The following is a 27300-nucleotide window of genomic DNA, read 5'->3' as shown; positions in this document are numbered from 1 at the left end:
AGGGTACCACAATATTTTGCATAATTTTGCTGTGCTCGGTGGAGGGTGTCACAATTAAAAATTGATACACCATCCATCCATTTAGGTGTCTACAATTGGAGGTATATGAAACCGAGTTTCAACCTGGTCTAAACAATACTGTTTCACACAACAAGAGGTCTTAATGCATGGAGACTCTAGGGACAGTTAGTTCAGCAGCAGAATGACATCACTGAGGACTCAGGTTCTCTCCATTCTTTTACTTTGCCTTCCTCATTCCAGCCTTAAAGCTGGCTTCTCTCATGGTCAGACAATGGCTGCCCATTAACTATTCAGTAGCAGAAGAATGACGGCATTTTCTCTTGTATATGTTCTAATCAGTCTGGAAAACTTTTTCCAGGAGCCTCACCATTAGATTTCCTTCAGGTCTTATTGGCCAGAATTGTAACAACCATGATTGCTTAAACCAATCAGGATTTGCATCTTTGGTGTTTGGACTGAGAATATGGTAATACGGAGTAGGGTGGATACCAGAGCAATATTAGCATTTTATTAGAACGGAAAAAAGAGGAATAAGTGACTTTGGGGTAGGCAAACAATAGGGTCTCCTAAACATACAGAGACCCCTGGTGGAGAATGACAATAACTGGGCTAGTGGTAGGAGTAGGAGGAGATGAGCAGAAAGAAGGGGATAAGGAGAAGAGGAAGAAGACTACAAAAACTTAAGGGAGCAGGAGTACATAGTCCCCTCCCCTAAAGTGTGGGCAGGGCCTATGGAGAGGATGGGATAGTAACTCCCTTGATTAGCTTACATTGCATGGGAAAAGTGATGGGATAGTCACTATGATAATTGCTACGTTATGTTATTGTTTACAAGAGTCCACCCTAGCAGACTGGAGTGAGACTATCCTGTTGTCCTTGAAGAAGTAAGCTTCTAGGTTGTGAGAGGAGGGGGCCATGTGGCAAGGGCCTACAGTGGCCTCTTGTTACTGAGCATATCCCTGGACCGTGGCTAACATGAAAAGTGGGACCTCAGACATACAGCTGCAAGGAAGTGAATTCTTCCAACAAGTAGTGAACTTGGAAGAGGACCCCAAGTCTCAGATGAGATTGAAATCCTGACACCTCAATTCCCTCCTCATAAGATACTAAGGGAGAATCCAGCTAACCTATACCCAGACTCCTAACCAACAAAAACTGAGATAACAGTTTTGTGTTGCTTTAAGCTGCTAAATTGGTGGTGTTTTTGTTATATGGCAATAGAAAATTAATACACCCACTTTGGACTGTTGGATGAATGAGAAACAAACTTCTTCTTTGTGCTGAACCACTGAACTTTGGAGGTTAATAGCATCTAGTGTTACCTTAACTAAATACAATGTCATTAACAAAGTGGCTCATATAAAAGCATTAAAAGCCCCACCAAATGTGCAGTGACTGGTGCCTCTGGAAATCTTGCTTTGGAGACAATCTTCTGGGAATGGCCCAAAGCATGGCTCCACCTGCTAATGAAATGGAATTCAGAATGGCTACGACAGATTAGTCATCATCCTCAAATTTTGGCACTTCTCATTTATGGGATCTGGCTTCCACCATTTAATTAGGATCTGGGCCAGATATATATAGCATGATACCTCTGAGAACCAGCAGGATTGTCTGTCATATTTATGCAGCAGGAACGGTCTTGTGTTTCTGGCAGGTGCTAAAGGTTTATCTATTTTTTATTTTTTTTGGTTTGTTTGTTTCTTGTTTTGTTTTGATAAGAAAAGCACTACTAACATCTGGCTTACTCATATAGGGAAGAAGGACATAATTCAGCCTTTTTCAGCCTTAAAGTATAGTATAACTTTTTGAATAGACCTAATGGCTCTCACTTAAGTGAACATATAGTATGTGCCAGGTACTGTGCTATTAGTCTACATATACTTTTCCATTTAATGTTTACTACAACCCTAGAAAGGAAGTAATAAGTCTCATTTTGTTGATGAGGAACCTGAATTTAGAGAGGTTAATCAGTGTGCCCAAGATCATACCTTTTGAGTGGCAGAGCCAAGAATCAAATCCAAGTCCATGTGACTCATTCATCCATACATTAATTCATTGGTTATTCCTCTAAAACTTAATTTCCAGGCACTAGTTAGTGAATATTGTATAAGATAATAGAGAAGGAGCTGGTAAACTTTTTCTGTAAAGTGCTAGCTGGTAACTGTTTCAGGCTTTGAGGTCAACATAGTCTATCACTAGTACTCAACTCTGCATTATAATATGAAAATAACCATAAGCAATGTGTGAATGAATGAACATGGTTGTGTTTCAGTGAAAGTTTATTTACAAAACAGGCAGTGGGCTGGATTTCTCCTGCAGGCTGTAGCTTGCTCAGCCCTGGTCTAGAGGCAAGACTGACACATTATAACACATGCTGGTAAGTGCACAGAAGGGTCACCCAGCGGGAGCTGTGGTGCACAGCCCAGATCACCAGCCTTATTCCCCTGCTGTTGGAGCATTGTTGGCTGCAGGTTCGCAGTGAAGGGGGCAGCCTCAATCAAGACCATGTCCTTTCCTTGGAGGCATGACTGGTAGATGTGAGAGTATAGGCCCCATGCTCTTTTGCCAATTTGGAACAACTCTGATGGACCACTCCAGCTTCAGAGCCCCTCATGCAATCGATCAAGGCCTTAGCTGTAATTGCACTGCAGCTCAACATCTCCCTTAGCTTTTTCTCACTTTCCCTGGTGTCTTCCAGGGCCTGTTCCCAAAACTGCCTCTCAGAAACTACCTGCATGTGATTCTCCATCTCAGGGTCTGTGTGCAGCGAAGCAGACCTAAGCAGGCCATTTAACCCAGGCTGCTGGGTGGTGGTGGGGGAAGTGGGGGTGAGGGGGCTGAGGGTTGAAGAGAAAGGCTTCCTGATCAAAGTTGTGTCTTAAAGCACTACTGGGACCACACTAAGAGAGGGGGCAGGCCGGGCGCGGTGGCTCAAGCCTGTAATCCCAGCACTTTGGGAGGCCGAGACGGGCGGATCACGAGGTCAGGAGATCGAGACCATCCTGGCTGACACAGTGAAACCCCGTCTCTACTAAAAAATACGAAAACTTAGCCGGGCGAGGTGGCGGGCGCCTGTAGTCCCAGCTACTCGGGAGGCTGAGGCAGGAGAATGGCGTAAACCCGGGAAGTGGAGCTTGCAGTGAGCTGAGATCCGGCCACTGCACTCCAGCCTGGGTGACAGAGCAAGACTCCGTCTCAAAAAAAAAAAAAAAAAAAAAAAAAAAAAAAAAAAAAAAGAGAGGGGGCAAGAGGTAGGGGAAATAGGAAACAGTCTTCTGGTCAGAAGGAAGAGATCTGCTAGTTGTGGTGGGTCATGTGTATAATCCCAGAAGTTTGGGAGGCTGAGGCATGAGAATTGCTTGAATCCAGGAGTTCAAGACCATCCTGGGCAACAAAGTGAGACCCCATCTCTACAAAATGAAAATTAAAAAACAGTTAATCAGGCATGGTGGCCTGCACCTGTAGTCCCAGTTACTTGGGAGGCTGAAGTGGTGATTGCTTGAGCCCAGGAGTTTCTCCAAACTCAGTGAGCTATAATCATGCTACCGCACTCCAACCTGGATGACAGAGCAAACCTCTTGTCTCTAAAAAAAGAAAGAAGAGATCTGGTTAGAAGGGAAAAGAAATGGAGGCAAGAAACACATGATGGATTGAATAGTTCACAGTTGCTGAACTGTCATGTGTGGCTGGGGATTCATCTATATCACATATGGAGCTGAGGGGGAGGCAAGGGCTAGATCATGCAGGGTCTTGAAGTAGCGATCAGTTGTATATCTGGGGATGGAGTAACTGCCTAGAGACAGCCCTAGATGGTGAAGGAGATCCTTCTCCACCTTCCTACCATAAAATTGGAGGTACAGTGCTGGGAGAAGCTTTCACTGGAGAGGGCTGCAGGAAGCTGTGTGTCTTGGGGAACTCCTGGCCTCAGTGACTCATCAGCTAGAGAAGCTGTGAAGACCCCCAGAATACAAGGGAGCATGGTTATCACACCTCAAGGTTTCAGAGTACATGGTGGAGAGTTGGAACACTTGGGGAGTGTGGCACAGTAAGTCGCGGTAGCAAGCTCAGGTAGGAATGGAGATGAAGCTGAAGAGAGAATTGGTGGCTGACGGGTTTGTACTTGGGTTTAAGCATGGGTGGCCCCGAGGTGAGGCCGGCAGCTTGGTGCAAGCCTCCTTCTTCATTGAGGGTGACCCTGCTGGCACAGGGATCTCCTGAAGCTCAACTACAATCTAAAAACACTGTCCTTTCCTATTTCATAGATTTTAAAGTAAACAAGAATTGTATGATATTTTAAATTTTTCAGATAATATATTAGGATGGCACAAAAGTAATAGTGAAAACCACTATATAATAGTGAAAAACTGCAATTACTTCTGCACCAACCTAACAGATGTATTTATAATAAAGAATATATAACAGAGGTATATTATATAATTTATAATATCATCAATCTTTGTATTCTATACACAAACAATTGGTAACAGTTTGGTATATATAATTCCAGAACCATTTCTGTGAATTTACTAATACATATTTACTTTTATTTAAAAACATCTATCATCTATCTACCAATTTTTATATACTTATTACATGAATATGTACACATGCTGCTTTGTGACTGTCTTTGTTCATGTCAGATTATAGACATATTCATAACAAATTTTAATATTTTTCCATGCTGTGGATATACCATATTGTACTTAATCATTATAATTATGATACCTATAGAAATTTGAGGCCTAATTTTTGCCATTATAAATACTGCTGCCATGAACATTGTCATACATATATGAGTATTTATATACATGAGCATAATATGATATGAACTAAGATTTGTGGGTGCTATCATCAGCTGGTAATTGTGCTAAGTGCTTTGCATGTGTTATCTCATTTAATTCTCACAATTGTCCTTTGAAATAGGTTTCATTATGATCCCAATACTACACAGGAAGAGAATGTGCCTTAGAAAGTTTAAGTAACCTGCCATTAATTTTCTCAGAAGAATAGTGGAATGAATTTGCCAATTTGCATTTTAAAAAAAGACTTGTTGGTATACGATTGAAATCAACTTGAGCTTACATATATATTTAGGGGGACTGACATCTTTACAATATTGAGTCTTCTCATCTAAATGTCATGTCTTTCCATTTGTTTAGATCTCCTTATTTGTCTTTCCATAATGCTTGCATGTTTTTTTCACATAGGACCTACATATTTCTTGTTAGAGAGATTCATAGGTGTGTCATAGGTATTGTTGGTGTAAAGGAATTTAATGAAATTTGTGTTTTGTATTTTGAGCTTATAGCATACAGAGTTGTGTTACAAGATAAAAGATAAGATACCTTTCAAGTCAGAGTCACTGTGCAGAGTTGCTTTGTTAATGCTTTATCCAGGATTTAATTTCTATCTATGCTCTTTCAGGAGACAAGTTGATGGCTTGTTTTTTTCAGAGTCATTCAAATGACTCAGTATTGGATTCCAGATTGAATAGACTTTCTGCTCAGAATCTGAAACCATGGCACCCTTGACTTTTACTCTTAGTTTGATGCCCTTTTGAGTTTTATCATGATAAGGTCACCTGTTTCTTAATTTCTGGAAATATTAAGGATTTTTCTCTATTTTTGTAGTTTATAAATGTCACATGATTTTGCTAATTGTGTATGCAAACCTCTTTCCATTTTATTTTTCATTTTTTCACATATCATTTTTACATTTTTTGCTTTTACTGCTTGGCACTTCTATTTTACTTTCATTGCTCATTCCTTATTGAGGGCTTTCAATTTGAACACATAACTCCTTTTTTCTACTGAATTTTCTTTTATTTTCTTTTTCCTATTAAAAAATTCTCCTTTAAAATGGAGGTGAAGAGATACTTAAATATAAAAATAGAAGAAAATTGAGAATTAAAAAAAAACCAAATGTTTTTTTCCCAGTGGAAATGATTGACTGGTTGACCTGTGTCAACTTTCAATATTTCAAGACGTTCCTTTTATTAATTATCTGTCATTTGTTCTATGTATTGGGAAATTTCCCAACTTTATCTTTTATTTATCTGATACAGTCTTCAGAATTGTTTATTCTATTTTTCAGGCGTTGCACTGATTATTTTTAAAATACTTATTGTAACTGACAACAAATTAGACAGAAATCTGATTTTCCCAAAAAAGTCATTCCTAGGTATTGATTGTACCTTTTTAAAAGAAATAAAAACCAATTCCTTTGAAATGGTCACAATACTTCTTGAATCCCTCTGAAGATAGCAATTAGAAAGTTTTCAAGACTAGCCATAATCCTTGTGTTACATCTTATTTCTCTGGGTTAGCTATTTGGTTTGTGCACAGTGGTCCTTTTGGTTTATGCTTTAGTTATCTGTTCATATTTAAGGCTGAAGAACTAGCTTGATCATATGGGTAGCTGGAATGAGTTTCTTCTGCAGATAAGGCTCTGAGTAGATAATTCCCCTGAATCCATTGAGGTAGGAAGACTGACAGGCAGACTTTGCTTTAGGATACGTGGGTGGGATCAAACAGGCAGGATGGAGACTCCCACAAATGCCAGTGCATGGAGGCTTTTACTCTGGGATTTGAATGTTTTCATTTATACTCCTTCTTATTATTCCTGCATAGAGCTGTCTTCTGTTAATTATTATTATTTTCTTGCAGTTTACAACTTTTGAAGTCTAGAATTATCTTGGATTCTGTTCCCTTGCCTAGCCCTTAAATCCACTTTGGGTGACTTCCTAGGCTAATGTTAGATGTTGTTTAGACAAAAACCTTGAGCCTTTAGCGTTGAACAAGTTAACTAAGTGCCGTAAGCTTCCAGCTCTGCATCTGTAGAGGGGCACAAAACCAAGGCTTCTTTGAGAGGGTTGTTGTGATAATTAAACAGAATAATGCATATAAGATTGTAGGTAGTAACTGTCCAGCACATGCTCACCTTCCTTCTTCCTCACCACCCTCTTTCTCCCCATCTTCTTCCTCACTCTTCCCTTCCCTTTTCCCTTCCTTCCTTCTTCTTCTCCTCCATGTCTTGTGTTTCTACTTTTATTACTTCCATTATACCAGGATTTGGACCATTTTCTAATTATCTTATTCATTACATTCTTTCTTTGTCTTTGAAGGGAATAGAAGTTAAAAACATATGTAAGAGCTTTTCCTACAAGCCAATACTGCTTCAGGAATATGAATGTGGAAAAGTTTAAAACAAAAACAAACAAACAAACAGAGCCTTAGAGTCAGAAATGAATCTCAGTGTAGCCACACATCAGTCATGTGACCATGGGCAAGAGGCTTTACTTTTCTAAGCCTCCACCTCTGTAGTTTGGTGATCTGTGAAATGAGACTAAATAAAATGATGTACCTAAATCATCTTGCACAGCAAGTCCAAGTGAAATATCCATCCCCTTTCCCCTTCCCTTTTTCTTGTTCTGCCAAACTGTGCCATGATGATCATGCTGTAGACCTGCTTCATGGGTGATACCTGTGTGTGGGTGCATGGGGCCCTGCACTTAGATGGACCCTGAATTTGGTTTAGTGCTTTTTGCTATTGCTGTCTTAAAATTATTCAAAATGTTTGAACAAGGAGCTCCGATTTCCCTTTTGTACTGGCCCCCCAAATTGTATATCTGGCTCTGCCTTCTGTGATTCAATTCATTAAACAATCCATATTTCTGTCTTGCTAGTAGACAGGGAGGAAGCAGGTTCCCAGGTGCCCAAGGGCAGCAGCTGGGGAATCCCGTCTATGGCTGCAGCTCTTCCAGTGTCATTTCTACCCAAGTTCCTAAAGCATCCAGTGTAGGCTTCCTTGGGTTCCCTGCAGCTTTCCAACTATAGCTCCAATTTGACACACGGGCTATTTTCTATCCAGGTCCTAAAGGTAGCCTTCTGTAAGGTTTTGGAAATAAAGCAAGTCATTGCCTTTTTGTTAATGACTTTTAAAAGAATGAGCATTTTACTGAGCATAAGAAACCCTCTAAGAATATACTGGAAGGCCGGGCGCGGTGGCTCAAGCCTGTAATCCCAGCACTTTGGGAGGCCGAGGCGGGTGGATCACGAGGTCAGGAGATCGAGACCATCCTGGCTAACATGGTGAAACCCCGTCTCTACTAAAAATACAAAAACTAGCCGGGCGTGGTGGCGGGCGCCTGTACTCCCAGCTACTCGGAGGCTGAGGCGGGAGAATGGCGTGAACCCGGGAGGCGGAGCTTGCAGTGAGCCGAGATCGCGCCACTGCACTCCAGCCTGGGCGACACAGCGAGACTCCGTCTCAAAAAAAAAAAAAAAAAAAAAAAAAAAGAATATACTGGAAAAGGCAGGCTCATGCTGCGGATGAACTAGAGTATGTCCTTCAATGTGAAATCCCTGCCAAGGAAATGCATAGCTGGGAGGTTCCCTTTGCCTCTTTCATGACCCGGCTGACCATCTGTTCCTTTATTTCCAGAAGGAATGTAGACTCTTTTCCACAAAAAAGTAACTCCAAAATGTAGGAGTACATTTTTAGAGGCTTGACTCCTGAGTAGTTACAAAATAAACACAAAACATTATAGGGAGGTTTCAGTGAGCTAGTCTCAGTCATATGAAGCCGACCTCCTTTGCATTCTTTAACCAAGTCCACAGCTGGGGAAGAAGGGATGGGGTATGAAAGGTTGGACTAATCCAGTGTGGTCCTGGCACTTTCCTCCTTGCTGCATGAATTAATTCTGGCCATCCAGGGAGTGACAGAGGCTATAATTGAAGCCCTTTCATATGAAGAGAATATCTACAGACCAGTCTGGATCAAGAGAACGCCTGCATGTAATCATGGTCAAAGCAATAAACAAATAGGATGGATATCACAGGCACTCAGAGTTGGTATTTACCTCTATGGCGGTGGTCCTCAAAGTCTGGTCTCTGTATTACCAGCATGAGCATCAGCAGAAATTTGTCAGAACTGCAAAATCTCAGTCCTCTCCCAGTACCTACCAGATCAGAAACTCTGGGGATGAGCTCCAATAAACTGTGTTTTAGTCGGCCATCTAGGTGATTCTGATGCACTAAAGTTTGCAGCCAACTGCTCTATAGCATTCTCGAAGGTCATTATAAGACATCCCAACCCAGAATACACGTCTAAATGTCAGATGATATGATCTGATGGGTGACTGTTTTCTTCCCTTCCTTCCCTCCCTCCCTCCCTTTCCTTCCTTCCTTCCTTCCTTCCTTCCTTCCTTCCTTCCTTCCTTCCTTCCTTCCTTCCTTCCTTCTTTCCTTCTTCTTTCTTCTTTTTTCCTCTTTCTTTCTTTCTCTTTCTTTTTTTTTTTTTTTAAAAACATACTTTCATAGATAACAGTAAAATAGTCTTAACTACAAAGCTCATAAACTGGCAGGTGACATTTTAGTCTGACCATCGGGGGATGAGGTCAAAGTTGCTGCTCTCCTCATGAGCTTCCTTCTGTTTCACAGCTGCTGCCTAGAGTCTGGGAACCAGATGTATGGGCTCAGAGAGCTAGATTCAGGTTCTTTGTTTAGCTGTCCAACCAGGCTATGGACAAACTTACCAGTGAAGGTCCAACTGAGAGCCAGGAAAGATCTTGCCATGGAGTTAGATGGCTTGGCATTTTGCTCTTGGCTCCTCATACACAAGTTTAAAATATCTCCCATCATCAACACTACAATGTATTACAAATTGAGCTTCAGTTTTTTTTTTTTTTTTTTTTTTTTTTTGCTGCCTGCTGCATGCAAAAGTCATCCTATTGCAATCTATGAAAGAAACTTTGCCAAAATAATCCTAAGCACAAGAACGAACAAAGAAATAACATACGAAACAACGTATATTGCTTTTTCAGACAAGCTCATAAAATCCACGAAATTCTAAGAGCACTTGGGTGATCTGAAGTGGATTGAAGTTATTCCTCCTGGAAGGTAGGTTTTTCACAATGATTAAATATCTGCATGATTAGGAGGCTTCAGTAGTCTGAGTGGTGGTCTGACATGAAGCCTCCTGAATTTACATCATGTTCTTTCTTGTGTTCATGGGAAGAAGCATAAACTGTATGCTTTATTTTTGTAAACTGGATTTTTCTTCTTTTGCTATTTTTTATCCTCATGCAACATATTCATGGAACATTTAGTTTGATCATTTTCACTTATAGGATATATACCTGAAGAGAAGAGATATGCCCAATATAGCAGTTAAAAAAGATCCACTCAGATATTGACAATAATGAAATCTTATATTTGAGAATTTATGTCTTCAATGTTAATTAGAAGGTCAGATCCATCAGAACTAATTACCAGTAAAATGATCAACACATTCCTCACTCAGCAAAAATGTATTAATTAAATAAGTGAGTACCAGCAACTTTAGCTTACTTGATTTGCCTTTTAAACAAGAGTTAAGAAATTTCAAATCTATCAGGAACTCAGTATCTGACAAAATGACTTATAGGAAACATAACCAAGAATCAGAAAATATAAACAAAAGGTCTGAACTACCAGATTAATCACTAAATAAAAAACAAAACAAAACACAAAAAACTAAAAGACAAAACCATGTTTACTTTTCGATAGTCCATTAGGCTCGGTGTCCATTTTGTTTTGAGGAACAAAAAACTCCAACTGGTTTGATGATTTATTTTCCACTACAAATGCAAATTAGCAGAAGCAAATTAGAAGCCTTAGACTAGAGACAGGGATAATCTCTGTGTGGGAGGAGATAGTAAAATGTAAGAATCAGATACAAGAACTAGGAGAGAATAGCAGTATAGAGTCATTAGTGCAAGGAAAAACTACCCTACATATAATAAATTCAATAACTGGCATTCGGAATAGTGATTCTGAGTAATTAGGAAAAGGAAATTATAAAAACAATAAAATTGCTTTGAAATTTACAAAGCATTTGCAACGCTGTTATTACATGGGAATGAAATTACATTTGGTATATTCTGCTTTTAAAAGCAAGGAAATGTGAACCAGAAAGATTTACAAGCAAAATTATCAACAGGAAAAATGCTTGGAACATTTTCATGCCCCCCATTATCAGTATGGCTTGATTCTCCCGGATGACTCCTTTGCTGAGCATTCTAATGAAGTATCCCTGTACTTCTGTGAGATGGAAAGCACTAATTTCCCCTAAAATATGGAACTCTGGAAAAAAGTAGTGACTAACTTTGTATAGCAGTAATAATGTGCTATTAGAAAATTATCCCTAGCATTTTTCAACCATAAATCTGATGTAAAAGATTTATTGCATTTGTATCCTGTGATTTTTATTATTGTTTAATGTTATTTTTCCAAGGAACTTCATCTCAAATTTTTAAATGAAACTACTAGAAAAATATTGTTCAATAAACAGAGATCCAATTTACAATTAATTTTTCATATGTATATCTAAGTCATGTATACTCTGCTTGATAAAACTTTTGTTCAATATCTGCTAAAACAAAATATAAAAAAAGAAATCAATCTGAAAATCTCTAAGCTTGTTGAAATTCAGGGTGGGGCTCCCATTGTGTTTTTAGAATAAGATTAACTGGGGGAGGAGGAAATAAATTTATACAATGAAAACTATGACCAGAGAGTTCTCTCTTTCATAGAGGTAAATATTATTTACCAGAAAGACTCTAGGACTGAAGTAAATTATTCTAATCCAGTGTCTTTCTACTTGACTCTCGTCTTTTTTTTTTTTTTTTTTTCTTTTTAACTTTGTGGCAAGATGCTTATAGAAGCCAAAAATCAATGTATTTTCTTGTTGGATGATTCTGGCCCTTGCTGCTATCTTCTTGCTACATGAGGAGATTTGAATGTAGATTACTGGGACTAACAGCCAATCCTTATGACTGAGCGTTGACTGATAATCTACATGGACCAAGCAACATAGAAGAGAAGAGCTGCCATAAGCAGTGAGACGAATACTTTTAATTCTTGATGACTTTGTTTGCACCTCATTCCATCCTGCTTCTTATCTTCTAACTGCTAACATTAGCCCCTTTTGCTCTGTTGGTTCTCACCCCACCATTGGAATTTTCCTTGTCTCCACATTTCTGGCTCTGATCTTAGAATCTCTGTTCATGTATTCTGGTCATTCACTCTGACCAAGTAGTCTCCAGCCAGATAAGGGCTCTCCTGATCCCAACTTCCACCTCTTGTGCAGGCTCTGTGAAGATGGCTCCCTGAGGAGGAAACAGACACTTGTACCTGTCATCGAAATTCCTCTCATGTCTGCTCTTTTCTCTTTCTTCTCATTTGCTCTCTGTCATCTTTTAAAGACTGGACTACTCACCTCCCTGGCTTTAGGTGCTTCCCATGCCAGTTCATCTTTCACTTCACTACTACAACATTAGTGACTTCTCTCATCCTCACCTTTCAAATCTAAATCCCTGTGCCCAGCTTCCAAGACCTTCATCTGACCTCTTCAACTTTCTTGTCTGCAATTTCGCAGTATGCAATTTCAGTCAAGCCAATTACATTGTTTCTATCTTTGGAAGGTTATCCATAAGATTAAGTTCACATCCCATCTTTTTGAAGGTTACTGTGACTGCTACCAACTTACCTTTGCACAGGGCTTCTTGGACCATAAAATATTTTGATATATATATCTCTCTCTTTGGATTCTCCTATTAACCTTTTAAAAGTCATTACTGAATTATCTCTCTCCTTCACACCTCACAGTATACATTCATAGGAACTCTTGTTGATTTTATTTCTAAAATATAATGCAAATATATTCCTTTTTTTTTTTTTTTTTTTTTTTTACAGAGTTTCACTCTGTTGCCCAGGCCAGAGTGTAGTGGCACGATCTCAGCTCACTGCAACCTCCACCTCTCGGGTTCAAGCAATTCTCCTGCCTCAGCCTTCTGAGTAGCTTGGACTACAGGGGTGCACCACCGCACCTGGCTAATTTTTGTATTTTTAGTAGATACAGAGTTTTGCCATGTTGGCCAGGCTGGTCTCTAACTCCTGACCTCAGGTGATCCACACACCTCAGCCTCCCAAAGTGCTGGGATTACAGGTGTGAGCCACCGTGCTGGGCCTATATCACTTCTTAAATTGTCCACTATGTGCTACCAGATTCTCCCTAATCTGGACTACCATAGCATTCTAACTGGCCTCCTTATTTTTACACTTGCTATGCTGCAGTCCCACTGCATAGAGCAGCCACAATAATCTTTGTAAAATGAGAGTAATGTACTGTCCAGATCCTCCTCCTCCCTGGATTTCTCCAGTGGTTTTCTTTCAAACTTGGATAAAAATCTAAATTCCTTAGCATGGACAATGAAGTCCATAAGACCAAGCCAGCACTGTCCACTGGAGCCTGTGCAATCATGAAAATGTTCTCTAATCTTTGGTGTTTAATACAGTAGCCACTAGCCACATGTGCTTACCAAGGGCTTGAAATATGGCTAGTGTTACTGAGAAACTGATTTTTAAATTTCAATTAATTTAAATATAAACTTAACTAGCCACATGTGGTTAATGGCTACCATACTGGACAAGGAAGATGCAGCCACTGGACTCACCTCTCTGTAGGTGAGTTTAGGTGTCTGCACTCACCTCCTGTTATGTTTCCTGTTGTTGACTCAACAATAAGCACCCAAGATTTCTCGCTGCTCTTCACAAATGCAAGCTTGTTCCACCTCTGGGGCTTTGCTCAGATCTCCCCACCCCCTGGCTTCTCTTCCTTTAGATCTTCACACAACTCATGCCCTTACTCCATTCTCATTTCCGAAACAAAAGTTACTTGTTCACAGAATCCTTTTCTGGTCACTGTCTTAGAGAGTTTGAGCTATTGTAATAAGGATACCACAGACTGGGTGGTTTAAGCAATAAACATTTATTTCTCCCAGCTCTGGAAGCTGGAAGTCTGAGATCAGGGTGCCAGTATGATCAATTTCCTGCTGAGGGCCTTCCTCCTGGTTCACAGATGGCTGCTTTCTTGCTACATGCTCACATGAGGGAGAGCAGAGAGAAGAAGGAAGCTCTCTCTTGTCTGTTTTTATAAGGCCACTAATTACATCATGAAGCTTTCACCATCATAACCTAATTATCTCCCAAAGGCCGACGTCCAAATACTATCATATTGGAGATTAGGGTTTCAGTATAAATTTGGACTGCACACATATTCAGCCCATAGCAGTCAGTCTATGTAAAATAGCTCCCTATGCTACCCTATTCCACAAGTACTCTTCTATTTAGCTTTATCACTGCCTAAAATAATTTTTTTTACCTTGTTTATCATCTGTCTTCTCTACTTTCTCCAGAAGTACAGGTTCAGAGTAGGTGGAAAATGAGCTTTAGGTAGATTGAATTTTCTAGGTGAGGCTGGGGATACAGGAGCAAGGGAGTTGAGGGTGTTTGCAAAGAAGTAATTACAATGAAGGAAAAGTAGAATCTAAGAACCTAAAATGGGCGAGGAATACTGAAAGGAGGGTAAATTCACTGATTTAATGGATGTGATGCTCTGGTGTGGCTGAAATACTATTGGAACAGAAAGGCTAAAGAGAATTAGATGGTGGCCATACAGTGGCAAGCTGGAAAGGGAGATTCTAGAGAGGGCATAACGCTTGTTTGAATGAAGTCTTGGGAATGCTCATGGAAGTGGGTGGCCAATATGGAAGAGGGTAGAAGACAAGATCGTAGGAGGAGAAGAGCTTAAGGACTCAGGAGGTCAGGGTATTTGGAAGAGTCATCTTCAGTGTGTGAAAATCATAAAGGATTATGTACAACAGGAGTAGTGCTGGAGTGAATTAGAGTAGGCCTGGCTCTAGCAGACGAGACCTCCCTGGGGTTGGGAGGTGACTGCTGATGACAGCAGAAAATGGGAGAATCTGACAGCATAGATTTTAAAGCTGTGAGTTTTAAGGGAAAAGAGACAATAAACAGGAAGCAGCAGTAAGGCTGCCTCCCTGGTCACCAGGCGTGATGAAGGAAAAAACAACCATCACCTGAAAGTTCTGCAGGGGCCAGGCATGGGGCTCATGACTGTAATTCCAGCACTTTGGGAGGCTGAGCTGAGAGCATTGCTTGAGCCTAAGAGTTCAAGACTAGGCTGGGCAACATAGGGAGACCTCATCTCTACCAAATAAATAAATAAATACATACATACATACATAAGTAAGTAAATAAATGAAAATTAGCTGGGCATGATTGTATGTGCCTGTAGTCCCAACTACTTGGGAGGCTGAAGTGGGAGGATTGCTTGAGCCTGGGAGGCTGAGGCTGCAGTGAGCCATAACTGTACCACTGCACTCCAGCCTAGGTAGCACAACAAGACCCTGTCTCAAAAAGAGAAAGGAAAGGACTAGATATTAGCATAAGAAGTGAAGGACACATCCGAGAGGAAGTTGAGGATAAAGAGGATTTTGCTAAAAGTGAATTCTAGAGTAGAGTGGAGGGTATTGACCTCTAGGGAGGTTGGACGATGGGCTGGATTAGCAGACGTGCAGATCTGTTCAGAGAGGAAACTGTGAGAGGAAGGCGCCTTGCAGCCTTGTGCTTCTAGTGATTGACATCACTGGGAAAGTGGTGTGATGGGAATCTTTTCCAAGGTCTCCAAGTCACCTTGTTCTGATAAAACAGAGTGTTGGAGGGGAGGGGAGGGAATGTGGGATCTTATCAAGCCATAAAGAACTCTGCTGCTTTTCACTCCCCTGGTATCAGTTTGGAGGGCAAGGGAGCAGTGGCATTCCTGGGAGCCCCAGGGTGTTCTGAGTCTTCCTTCTTTATTCCTTTCTTCAAGTCTGACCTCAATCCTTCATTCTGTGGTCACAGTTGCTTCCCGACCTGAGGAAAACATGCTGACTGAAACTTCAGTTATGAGGACCTTAGAAACAGACAACAGGTGCATGTTTCATTTTCAGACAAATGAAGCACGCTCTGGGAGCTGCAAGACATCTTGTCTTCTCTCTACCTGCTGCCAAACAGCCTCCTCCCTGCTCAGGCCACCCCCGTCAGGCTCATCAAGGGCTTGTGGTTTTCTGGCTTGGTGGACTCCGTGGATGATGCTTCTCTATGGAGGAGCTCATCAGAAGAAGAGCACATAAGAAAAAACAAATTAACAACAAAAAGAGCACATAAGAAGAAAAGGGGTGACAGCTGAGTCAAGAATGATAAATTCCATTGAGGGTAGGTTGAATTTAAGATGTGGGCATCAACAGAGACTGTCCAAAGGGCAGCAGGATGTATTGGTCTGGCACTCACTAGAGTGATGTCTGGGTTGGATGCAGATTTAGGAGTTTTCAGCTGGTGGATGAAATAAGAAGAAGTAAGATTTAGCCCAGAGAGATTATGAAGGATGAGAAGGGCTGGGGGTGAAAAACAGAATGCTGGGGAAGAACAGCATTTTAAAGATGGGCAGAGGACAGATTACCAATGGGATCAAAGAGCAACTTCTATAGCAGTAAGAGGAAAACCAAGAATGAGTGAAAGATTGAAAGAGGGAGCAAGGGATCCTTTCTTTTGGTAAAGTGGAGATGTGAACACTCGTGCTTAACGCTTCTGATTTCAAATCCAGATCTAAGGAATCAGTGTTAGACAGAAACAGAGAAGTATAAAAGATGGTACGAACAAGATGGAATCCATGGGAATCCTGCCAGAGAGAGGGAAGATGGGACAAGACTGAAGGAAGGTACCAGTGCTGTCCTCTATAACCCATCTGGAGATGTTATGAAGATTTAAGTAAAATGGATAATTTTCTCATAAAATACAAGTTAACAAATCTGACTCAAGCCAATCTAGGAAAAAAAGAACGGAATTTAATAATGGAAAATAATATTTCCAAATTTTGTTTTAAGACAGGTAGTAGGTTTAGATATTATTGGCATTTTTAAAAAACATTCAAAGAGAATATTATTTCTGGGTTCTATAAAATGTTACACACATAAAAATACAAAAACAAAACAAAAACATTCATGGACATGTTCCCAATTCATCTTCTGAAACTTGGCATAGCATTAAACATAAAATCTGACCAAGAACACAAAAGTGACAGTTATCGAACAATCTCTCTTATGTATGTGGAGGTAAAAATAATAAAGCATTGGCAATCAAAACTCAGAAGTTTGTTAAAATAAAATCCCCATGGCCAAGTAGGACTTGTTCCAGGATTGTAATAAGAGTTTAATATTAGGATATCTATTAATATAATCCATCAGATAAAGAGGCCAAAGGACAAAAAAAAAAAAAAAGGAAAAGAAAAAGAAAAAGAAAAATCACATGATTACCTCCATACTTGCCAAAAAGTCATCTGAAACAATTCCACATCTACTCCTGATGGAAATTCTTAGTAAGCTAGGAACACTACCTATCTTTAAAATGAGAAAGACTGCTTTAGTTTAATTGTGAATATGAGTGGGATGTTTGGAATTTGTGTAGAAGGGGATCTTAAGGAATGACTTAGTTGGAAATGGATTTGTCTTTAAGTTGAATTTGCAGGGCACCACATGATTTTTCTCAGGCTGTATAAGTACTTTTGGTGGCTTCTAGAGTGGCTAGTGTTTATAGGAGAACTAAGGCCACCTGTCAGCCCAATACTGTACAATATTACATGTATAGTAAAACATTAGTGGCATTTAAAGTTAAGTCATGTGCCAGCCTGGTATCTCTCTAATATTTACCATATTTTTGGAAGTTCTCCAGCAATAAACCCCTGTCCCTACACACTGCACTCCCTTTCCCCCCCTAAATGAAAGAGAATTATAGTTACAGAGGCAAAATTGTTATTTCATATATTATGATAATATGAAAATAATAGCTATCATTTACTTGCTATATGCCGGGCTCTGTGTTAAGCACTTTACATACACTAATTGACTTGAATGGCAATGCTGCAGAGGACATTATTATGCTCACTTTATGGAAAGTACAGTGAATCTCTGGAAAGCGAGGGACAGGAAAGCTTGTTAAGTGGCATCTCAAAGTGGCACAATGGGATTTGAACATGACTGTGTCTGTGCCCATGCTCTGAACCAGTAAGCAACACTGTATTTCTTTATTAACGGATAAGAAATGGAATATAAATGATTTTAGATTATAAAATTAATATAAGAATGAATTTCTTATGTGCCAGCTATCACCAGTCAAAAAATATAAAAATGGTAATTCATAATAGTAAGTCAAGAGTATAAAATACTGTGTGCTATGTTCTTAATGTTTGTGTCCCACTGAAATTCATTTGTTGAAACTTAATCCACCAGTGTGACGGTGTTAAAGGTGAGGCCTTTAGGAGGTTATTAGGACATGAGGGCAGAGCCTACATGAGTCGGATTAGTGTCCTTATAAAGAGGTCTCATCTCAGAGAACTACCTTGCACCTTCCACCATGGGACAACACAGCTACAGGATTCCATCTATAAACCAGGAAACAGGCCCTCTGCCGATGCCTTGATCTTGGATTTTCCAGCTTCTAGAACTGTGACAAATACATTTTTGTTGTTTATAAACCCAGTTTATGACATTTTGTTTTAGCAGCCTGAATGGACCGAGATACTTGGAAAATAGCTAACAAAGAATTTGGGCAAGAAATATTTGAAGGCAATTCCAAGCATTTATGAGAGGCGTAAAAGACAGGTGTTTCAATAACTAGAGATATACTATGATTTTGGATAAGAAATCTCATTATTGTAAAGATTTCACTGAAATAATATCAGGAGTTTCATGAAATAATATCAGGAGTAATTTGAAATTACTTTCAAAATATTGTTTTCATAATTTGGTAGAAAATGAAAAGTTGAGTGCAGATAAATATAGAACTTCCAAGAGGGTACTTGTATTATTAATTATCAAACTCTATTACTAAGCTACAATAATTACAACACGTAATAGTCATGCAAGAGTACAGTATAGTAATAAGTGCAAAAATAAAGTTACAAAACACTAGAATATGACAGATAACTCTAAAAGAGAATCTACTACATATTACCACTTATTACATAATAAACATAAAATTTCAAATCAGTGAAAAAAGAATACATTATTCAACAAATGGTTTTAGAAATATCGATTCATCATTTGGAAAAAATAGATTTATTCATACTACATAATGATATAAATTCCAGATGGATGAAAATGATAAAAGCAAAAAGTACATATTGAGGATCTAGAGAAAGATACAGGTTATTTTATTTTTCTGTTCTCAAGGTTGGAAGTACTTTCTAAATATAATTGAAAAGAATAAAACACAGCTAAGTAAATTTGAGACATTTAAAACCATAAAAAAAGAAACTTCTACATTGAAAATGTAATAAAATTGAAAAACAGATTTCAATCCGGGAAAATGTTAGCAATGTATATGAAATGTTGATTTTAATATTTATAAAAAATTTTTTAAAAACCAATAAGAAATGAATAAACAGTATTAAAATGGACAAGGACATGAACAGATAATTCACATACCAAAAAGACAAGTAAAAAAAAAGCATGAAAAATAACCCTTTCAATGAATAAATGTAAGTAAAACAATAATAAAATTCAATAATTCTGCGTCATTCAAATTTGCTGGTTAAAAACCTTTAATACTACAATCCGACAACAAAAACCAAACAATCTAATTTTAAAATGGACGAAGGCCTTGACTAGATATTTTTCCAAAGAAGATATGCAAATGACCTATAAGCACATAAAAACATGCTCTACATCACTAAACATGAGATACCATCTTGTACCCATCAGGATCAACAAAGCCCAGAGAATAACAAGTGTTGGTGAGGATGTGGAGAAACTGGAATCCTTGTGCATTACTCGTCAGAATCCAAAACTGTGTGACCGCTCTGGAAAATAGGATGGCAATTTCTCAAAAAATTAAACATAGAATCACCAGATGATCCAGCAACTACACTTCTGGTTATATACCCATAAGAAATGAAAGAGGGGACTCCAACAAGTATTTGCACACCCACTTCACAGTAGCATTATTCAGAGTAGCCAAAAGGTAGAAGCAGCCCAAGTATTCACTGATGTATCAGTGGCTAAACAAAATGTAGTATATACATACAATGGGATATTATTCTGCCTTAAAAAAGAAGGGAATTCTGATACATGCCACAACATAGATGAGCTGTGAAGACATTATGTTAAGTGAAATAATCACAAAAGGACAAATATATGATTTCTCTTATATGGTAAACCCAGAATAGTCAAATTCATATAGACAAAAAGCAAAATGGTGGTTGCCAGAGACTGGTGAAAAAGGGGGATGGAGAATTAGTAATTAGTGTTGAATGGGTACAGAGTTACAGTTGGAGATGATAAAGATGCTCTGGAGATGAATAGTGGTTATGGCTGCACAACAATGTGAAGGTACTTAATGCTGTAGAATTGTACACTTAAATATGGTTAAAATGGTAAACTGTATGTTATGCATATTTTACCACAGTCAAGAAAAACCTAGGTTAGTGTTGATGTCTGCATGGAGTGGGATCTAAGAAAGAAGGAAAAAATGAACTAGAAACAAAATTCTTACCAACTCAGGTTGATGAAAAAGAAATCTTAGTTTAGACTTCAGGTGGACAAAAATGAATAAGTACACAAAATATTCATCTTGGAATTCCTAGTCATGGATCTGCCCTCGCATAGATGTGAGGCTTGAATTTAGACAACAAAAGTTGGTTTGGTAAACCCCAAACTGAAAAAGTAACAAAATTTGGTTCCTGCCAATGATGTCCTAGGGGACTTGACAAAAGCAAGTACTTTGGAGTAAGAACATGCCCATTATCTCCACATGGATTTATAGATTCAATGCAGTTCCATTCAGAATCCCAGCAGGCGTTTTTGTGGAAATTGATCAGGTGATTCCAAAGCACACGTGGAAATGCAAGGAGTCAAAAATAACCCAAATCTGTTTTGCAAAAGAAGAGCAAAGTTCCAGGGCTTATGCTACGAGATATCAAGACCTTTTAAATAAAATCATTACATTTAAGACAGTGCTGTACTGGTAGAAAGATAGACAAAGAGGCCAATGGGCAGAATAGAAACTTCCACATATACAGTCAAATTATTTATGGATACCAAAAGTGGTACAGTCAAAATGAATCTTGACCCCTACCTCACACCATACCAAAAAAAGCAATTCCAAATGAATTGTAAATCCACCTGTGAAAGGTAAATAATAATAACAATTCTAGAAAATAATAATAGGAGAATATCTATATGACTTTGGAATAGGCCAAGATTTTATAAACACTACACAAAAAAGCACAACCATATAAGAGAAAATGTAAAAATTAGACTACATTAAATTAGGAATTTCTGTGAAGAAGAAAAAAGGTAAGCCTTTTTTTTTCAGTGTAGAAGAGAATATCTGCAATACATTTTTCTCTCAACTTTCTCATATCCAGAATATGAGAAGAACGCCTACAAATTAGTAAGAAACAAATAACCGAATAGAAAAATGGGCAAAAGACTTGAACAACTACACAAGAAAATATCAAATGCCAATAAACATATAAAAACTGCTAAGCTCATCAGTCATTGGGGAAATACAAGTGAAAACCACACTGCAATATCATTAATTGTGTATTAGATGGCCAAAATGAGAAAGACAATATGAAACGATGGTAGCACAAAGAGTGGATTGAAGTCTTATACACTGCTGGCAGGAATATGAATTGGTACAGCCATTTTGAAAAATATGTTAAAGCTGAACATGTGGATACCCTATAACCCAGAAATGCCACTTCTAGGTATACACCCAATAGAAGAGCTTCATATGTGCCACAAAGAATATATAAGGAATGTTCATAGCAGTATGGCTTATGGCAGCCCGAAACAAGAAACAATCCAAATGTCCATCATCAGTACAGTAGGTAAATAAATTGTGTTCCATTCATACAATGGAATGTTATATGGTAATTATTTAAGAGTATGGGAAGACGTATAACACTAGGTGGAAGAAAAAGCAAAATTTGCATTTATGCATACACTATTCTAATTCTGTTTTCAGTTGGATCTGCATAGAAAATACTGATGCTTGAGATCTCTCTCTGAGATTTCAACTTAGTGGTTCTAGCCTATGGACTGGGTTCCTTTGGTGATTCAATGCAAAGCCAAGGTCTTGTTTTCTTTCATCTTCTTCCCTGAGTAGAAGTTAAATTCCTTATTAATAATAGCTTCACAAATATGTATGAGATATGCTGGGCACAAAGCAGGCACTCAATAAATAATTGCTGATAGATGGACATAGAAACCTTTCTGGGAGATTCAGGCCATGTCTTCATGGTTAGAGATTTCTTTTTCATAGGTTGGATTGTGGTACAGGTTCAGAAAGAACCCTCCAGGAATGAGGGTCACTTTGGTCCATGGCTCCACTAGGGCACTGGGTGGCTTATATCACCATTTCAAAATCTAAGTCACGTGCTGGTGAGTCTATGGCTTATCTTCTTAGGGATGTAAAATAGCTGAAGTGAAGTCTCACTGTAGTCAGTTAGCATAACTAAAAGCCCAAAGAGGTAAACTCAGTTACATTACAGTAATGTCAGCTGTGGTTATTGAAATTATTCCAATGATGACATTTGGGGTGGCTGGTGGTAGCAGTCATCTGATTTGAAATAAATAGAGAAAATAAATAATGGTTTAGGTTTGTGTATGCTTACAATAAACATATTAGGTGTATTACGTTTATCTTAGGCCTTAAAAAAACCACACCAATTAGGTATTAGTAGCCCCATCAGCATCTAATGAGGGGGATGAGGAAGCTGAGGCTTTGAGGTGATAGGCAGGTTCAGAGAGGTGTCAAGCTCAAAGCCTATAATTCCTCAATATCATCAAAATGTTACCTTGTGTCATATAAGTGATGACAAAGAGATTTATACCAAACCTTCACATTAGACACTAGCAAGCTTTCTATGTTGTCAATAAGTCAGTAGGAGAAAAGATGTTCATTGAAATAAGCGATAATGGGACTTGGAAATTTTTGTTTATATTCAATGGTCTGTCAAGCCCTTAGAAAATAATTAGGCTGTGATCTTTCTGAAATAGTTAGTGGGAAGATAGAGGGGTATGATATATCAGTGGCTTTCAAACTTACTCAACTCAACTAATTTCATAAAGAAGAAAACCCACAATTACATTAAACTATATTATGACTTGTGCTTACAGGAATTTGCTCCAAGGAAACTGTACTGGGATACCAATGGGGATGGACTGGGGATCGTACAATGAAATCAGAACCCCAAGATGGGGTTCATAGATAAGGGTATTGCCAGTAACTATCTGTGTGATCTCAAGCAAGTCATTGCCCCTCTTTGGGCCTCAATTTCCTCAAGAAAAAGAGAAAGGACATTAAAATAACCTTTGAAGCTATAGACCCTTCGTGAAGCTATGAAATCTTTCCCTAGATGATGCACATAAGCATGTACACGAACAACTTTGAACGCTGGTTCAGGTTATTCACAGATTTTCCAAAGACTATTTGTGAGCTTCCAAAGAACATAGTGGCCCTGAGTTTAAAACACCTGAAATATGTGCTAATTGGGATTATAGTCATATTTATAAAAATAACCCTCACCTTTGAGAGATGCAACCTGATAGCATATTTACGGGTGACATTATTTCATGTCTGGAATTTGCTTTAAAATGATCCAGTGTGTGTGTGGTGGTGGTGGTGGTAGTGGTGGTAATACATAAAACAATACTGTCCATGAATTGATTGTGAAGCCACATGATTAGGTCCATGACAGTTCTTTATACTGTTTTCTCTACTTTTGTGTATATTAAAATTTTCCATAATAAAATCAATTTTCACAATGAAAATGATCTAACCTTTCTTGGCTTCTACTTCCCTATCCATAAAATAGAAATATTAACAGAATCTTCTATTGTGAAGATTAAGGTTGTACCTGACTTACAGTAAACATTCAGTAGATGCTCACTATTGTTCTCTAAACTATGTAAATATATAAACAGATTTAAAAAGACATAAGATATAGATCAAAATATTATTAGTAGATGCTTCTGTATGGTAAACCAAGAGCTGATTTATTTTTCTTTTCATCATGTATGTCTGGACTGTTCAAATATCTACAAAGAGTATTTGTTACTCTTATAATAAGACAAAAAACCCTAAATCTTTTAAAAAAGTAATTTTCGAAGTCTTCCTTGAGAGAGTTTAATGCCCAAAGGGGCCTGAACCATACTTGTCCCACAAGATATTTTACAAACAAGACGACTTCATGGAAGAGTAAGATGGAATTTCTTATTACCGTCTTGTTCACATTTTCCTCACCAAGCTCTCACGCTCTGGGTCAAAGATCCTCGTAAACGCCAGTAAGCTTTAAGCTAGGTCTTCCTAGGATAGAATGAATTGAGCCTTCCTCTTCTCCAGTTGCATGCCATCTTACTGCCTTACCTTACCACAACCATACTAGCAATTTAGCCTTTTTTTTTTAAGGGGCATGCATCTCTTTGAGAATATTATGAATGCTATGCCAAGAAAAATTCACATTTAGGCATACGATATTGCATTCTATTTCCTAGGGTTCATGGGCCCCCATAGTTCATCTCCACTAATTAAGTTTTCTGAGGCCATGACATCAAATTTAGGAATGTAGAAACACATATCCGGTGTATAGAACACTTTGAGAAAAACTAATTTGTACAAAACTGTAAGCCAGATAAATTGGTGGATAATTATGGGCATTACATACATGGTTTTTGCTCTGCCAAATAATTTCCATTAGGACATCTATAAATAGCAAATCCATATAATGCATTTGAACCATACCACTGTTTGCCCAAATGCTAAGCCCTTTCCAGAACACACCTACTGCAGAGCAACAGGCCAATTCAAAAAGTTCAATACTAGTTTTACTCTTGAGTTTAGCTACATTCATTTACAGAATTCTAGCTTTCCTCTAAAATGGCCACTAACCTATATCACTTTGGGGACTGATGTTCAATGGGAGGCAATGATACCCAGAAACTTTTTGACTAAGGAGAGGTAGTGCATGTGTATGGGTTATCAGATTGCTTTGGAATGGATCATTTGAGATGAGATGGAGTCCATTTCTTTATTTCAGGAAGGAAAAGGATAAACATGATTGAGTCCTTACAGTATACTAGGTGGACATTAGAGCATCTCATGTACTCCTCACAATGACTCTGGAAGGTGGGGGCTTTTTCCCTAGTTTCCAACTGAGTTTTAAAAAAGTTAACACATATACCTCAGGTCTGGCAGCCAGTAATTAACAGAAAAAAAAAATAAATAAATAAGAGGCAAAGCTTTCGGGCTTAGATTACTATCATTGCTGGTTAACTTCAGGGGGCTGGGAAATGTACAGTGCCTAGGATCACACCAAATCCAGACAGCCACTCAGGCTGTGATTTTCATCCTCCTGATTGTATCAATGGCTTCCAGGGATGCGTGTGAAGGGAGACAGGATCGCACTTTTCCTTGCCCCATCTGGCCTGTCCCTATCCTACAAACTGGCAACCCCTTTCCTTTGCTGGTATACACGGACTGCCTCGCATTCCCCAAATGCCTGGGGATCACACAATGAAATCAGAATAAAGAGCCAGGAACTCTACATTTAAAAGAATCCACGTAACTGCAAACTCCATCTTAGGATTTCCACCACCAGCTGAGTTGCCATTTGGCATTGCACTGCCAGCAGCCACATTTTACTCTATCCTCCTCCAAGATTTTCAAACATGTGCCTGGCACCCACGAGAGTTTCAGAGGAAGTGTAACGGTGACAGGAGAAGTGCTGCGGGTTTGGTTTTGTGTATACGTGTTAGTGTAACTTTCATAAAAGCAAGTGTAAGTTCTTAGAGTATTAACTTTCATAAGAGGAACATCAACTTTCAGACAAACGCAGGCAAACCCTTTTTCTTTTTCTTTCTTTTTCTTTTCTAGTGAGTGGTATCTGAAGGTAGGGGTGATCCCTGTTATGCAAAAGGTCTCTGAGACCCTTGGGATACATACATGCTTTTCTAGCCCAGTACTCAAGCTTTTCTGGAAGAGTATCCCTCGGCTGTCTCCATCCCTCAGCCTTCAAAAGCCACCTACTACCCACCTACACGTGCTTTGGACACAAGCAGGTTCAAAGCACAAAGCAACCAAGCCACCACCCCGCAAGAAATCGATCTCCGAACCCGGAGTCACCATGAATTGCGCGTGTGGATGTGTGGGCGAGAAGGCTGGGTCCACAGGGATGTGGTCCAGCATCGTGAGCAGCGGGTCCTACCGGACGTTCAAATCTCAGCGGGTCCTGCCGGACGTTCAAGTCCTCCAGCCCTAGGCGAACTAGCAAGTTTCAGACCCCCACGCCCGTGCTAGATCGGAGGAGAGACAAAGCTGGACCACGAGGAGAGGAGAGTGAGTTTGTGTTCTCTTGGGGCAAGTGTGCTCGGTACCTTGGATTCCTGGCTGCTGGTGGATGCAGGAGAGGGCGGTTGCTCGGCGCCCGCCGCCTCCTTGGGCAGCCCGTCCACGTCGTCCTCGCGGGGGCAGCTCGGAGGGATCATCGTGGCCGCGCGGGAACGGTGTTGGGCTCCCGGAGGAACAGCGAGGCTGCTGTCCTCCTGCCCGCCGCGCGCCAGGCTGCTCAGCTCCGGGTCCCGGGGACTCCCATCCTCGCCGAGGCGCCGACGTGCCCTCCTCCAGCCTCGCCCCCTCTCCCGCCCGGCCCTGCCCACCTCCCCGGCACTTCCGCCGGCGTGGAGGAGAGTGCGCCCTGCCCCACCCCGCCCCGCCGCGCCCGCGGCCACCTCGCCGGCGACCTCGCAGTCGTGACTGCCACTCGGCAGCGGGCGAGCGGGCTTCAGCTCGCCCACAGGAGGAGGAAGGAGGCGGGGAGGCAGCTCCGGGGCGGGGCTGCGCGGTCAACGCCTGGAGTAGTGAGGGCAGGCAGGGGGCAGCGCCCTGGAGAGGGCTGGGGGAAGGCTGGGCGCGCGCCGGCACAGAGTGCGGGTGATTCTGTAGAGAGGATGCTGAAAATTCAGACCCAAACCCCAAAGAATAGAAAATCTTTGATTTTCTATTTTGATTTCTGGAATGATATAGCCAGAAAGGACCGCTTGCAACAACTCCCTCATTCCTCACCCGAACGAATAGTGACTGAGAGAGACAGTGACTTAGCTAAGCTATTTATAGGGTTCAGTGACAGAGAGCAGGGATCGGAGTGGGGGTCCCCTGACTCACGGGCACAGCGCTTCCTCCATTCAGCTTTGATCTAAAGCAGAGAGATAATGCGGTGTGTCTATGGACACCTGTTCCTCGTTTGTTATGCACTTACTGTGCTAAACCCTTTCTTTTTACCTTATTTAATCTTCCCAGCTACTCTATGCGTCTAGGGATGATCACTTCCATT

The 27300-nt window shown here is 39.8% G+C and overlaps 1 protein-coding gene across 2 annotated transcripts in view; it reads right to left on the bottom strand.

Moving 5' to 3' along the window:
* The window catches only part of STAC (SH3 and cysteine rich domain), a 164889-nt gene extending 137857 nt beyond the window's left edge, over positions 1-27032 (bottom strand). For both annotated transcript variants that reach the window (XM_025376325.1, XM_025376326.1), the window contains exon 1: positions 26345-27032. In XM_025376325.1, the coding sequence (XP_025232110.1) occupies positions 26345-26455 (111 nt within the window). In that variant the 5' untranslated portion in view covers positions 26456-27032. The remainder of the gene's footprint in view (positions 1-26344) is intronic.
* Positions 27033-27300: the final 268 nt, after the last annotated feature.

Source organism: Theropithecus gelada, chromosome 2 (genome assembly GCF_003255815.1).
Source record: "Theropithecus gelada isolate Dixy chromosome 2, Tgel_1.0, whole genome shotgun sequence".
NCBI lineage: Eukaryota > Metazoa > Chordata > Mammalia > Primates > Cercopithecidae > Theropithecus > Theropithecus gelada.
This window is presented reverse-complemented; position numbering and strand designations above follow the sequence as displayed.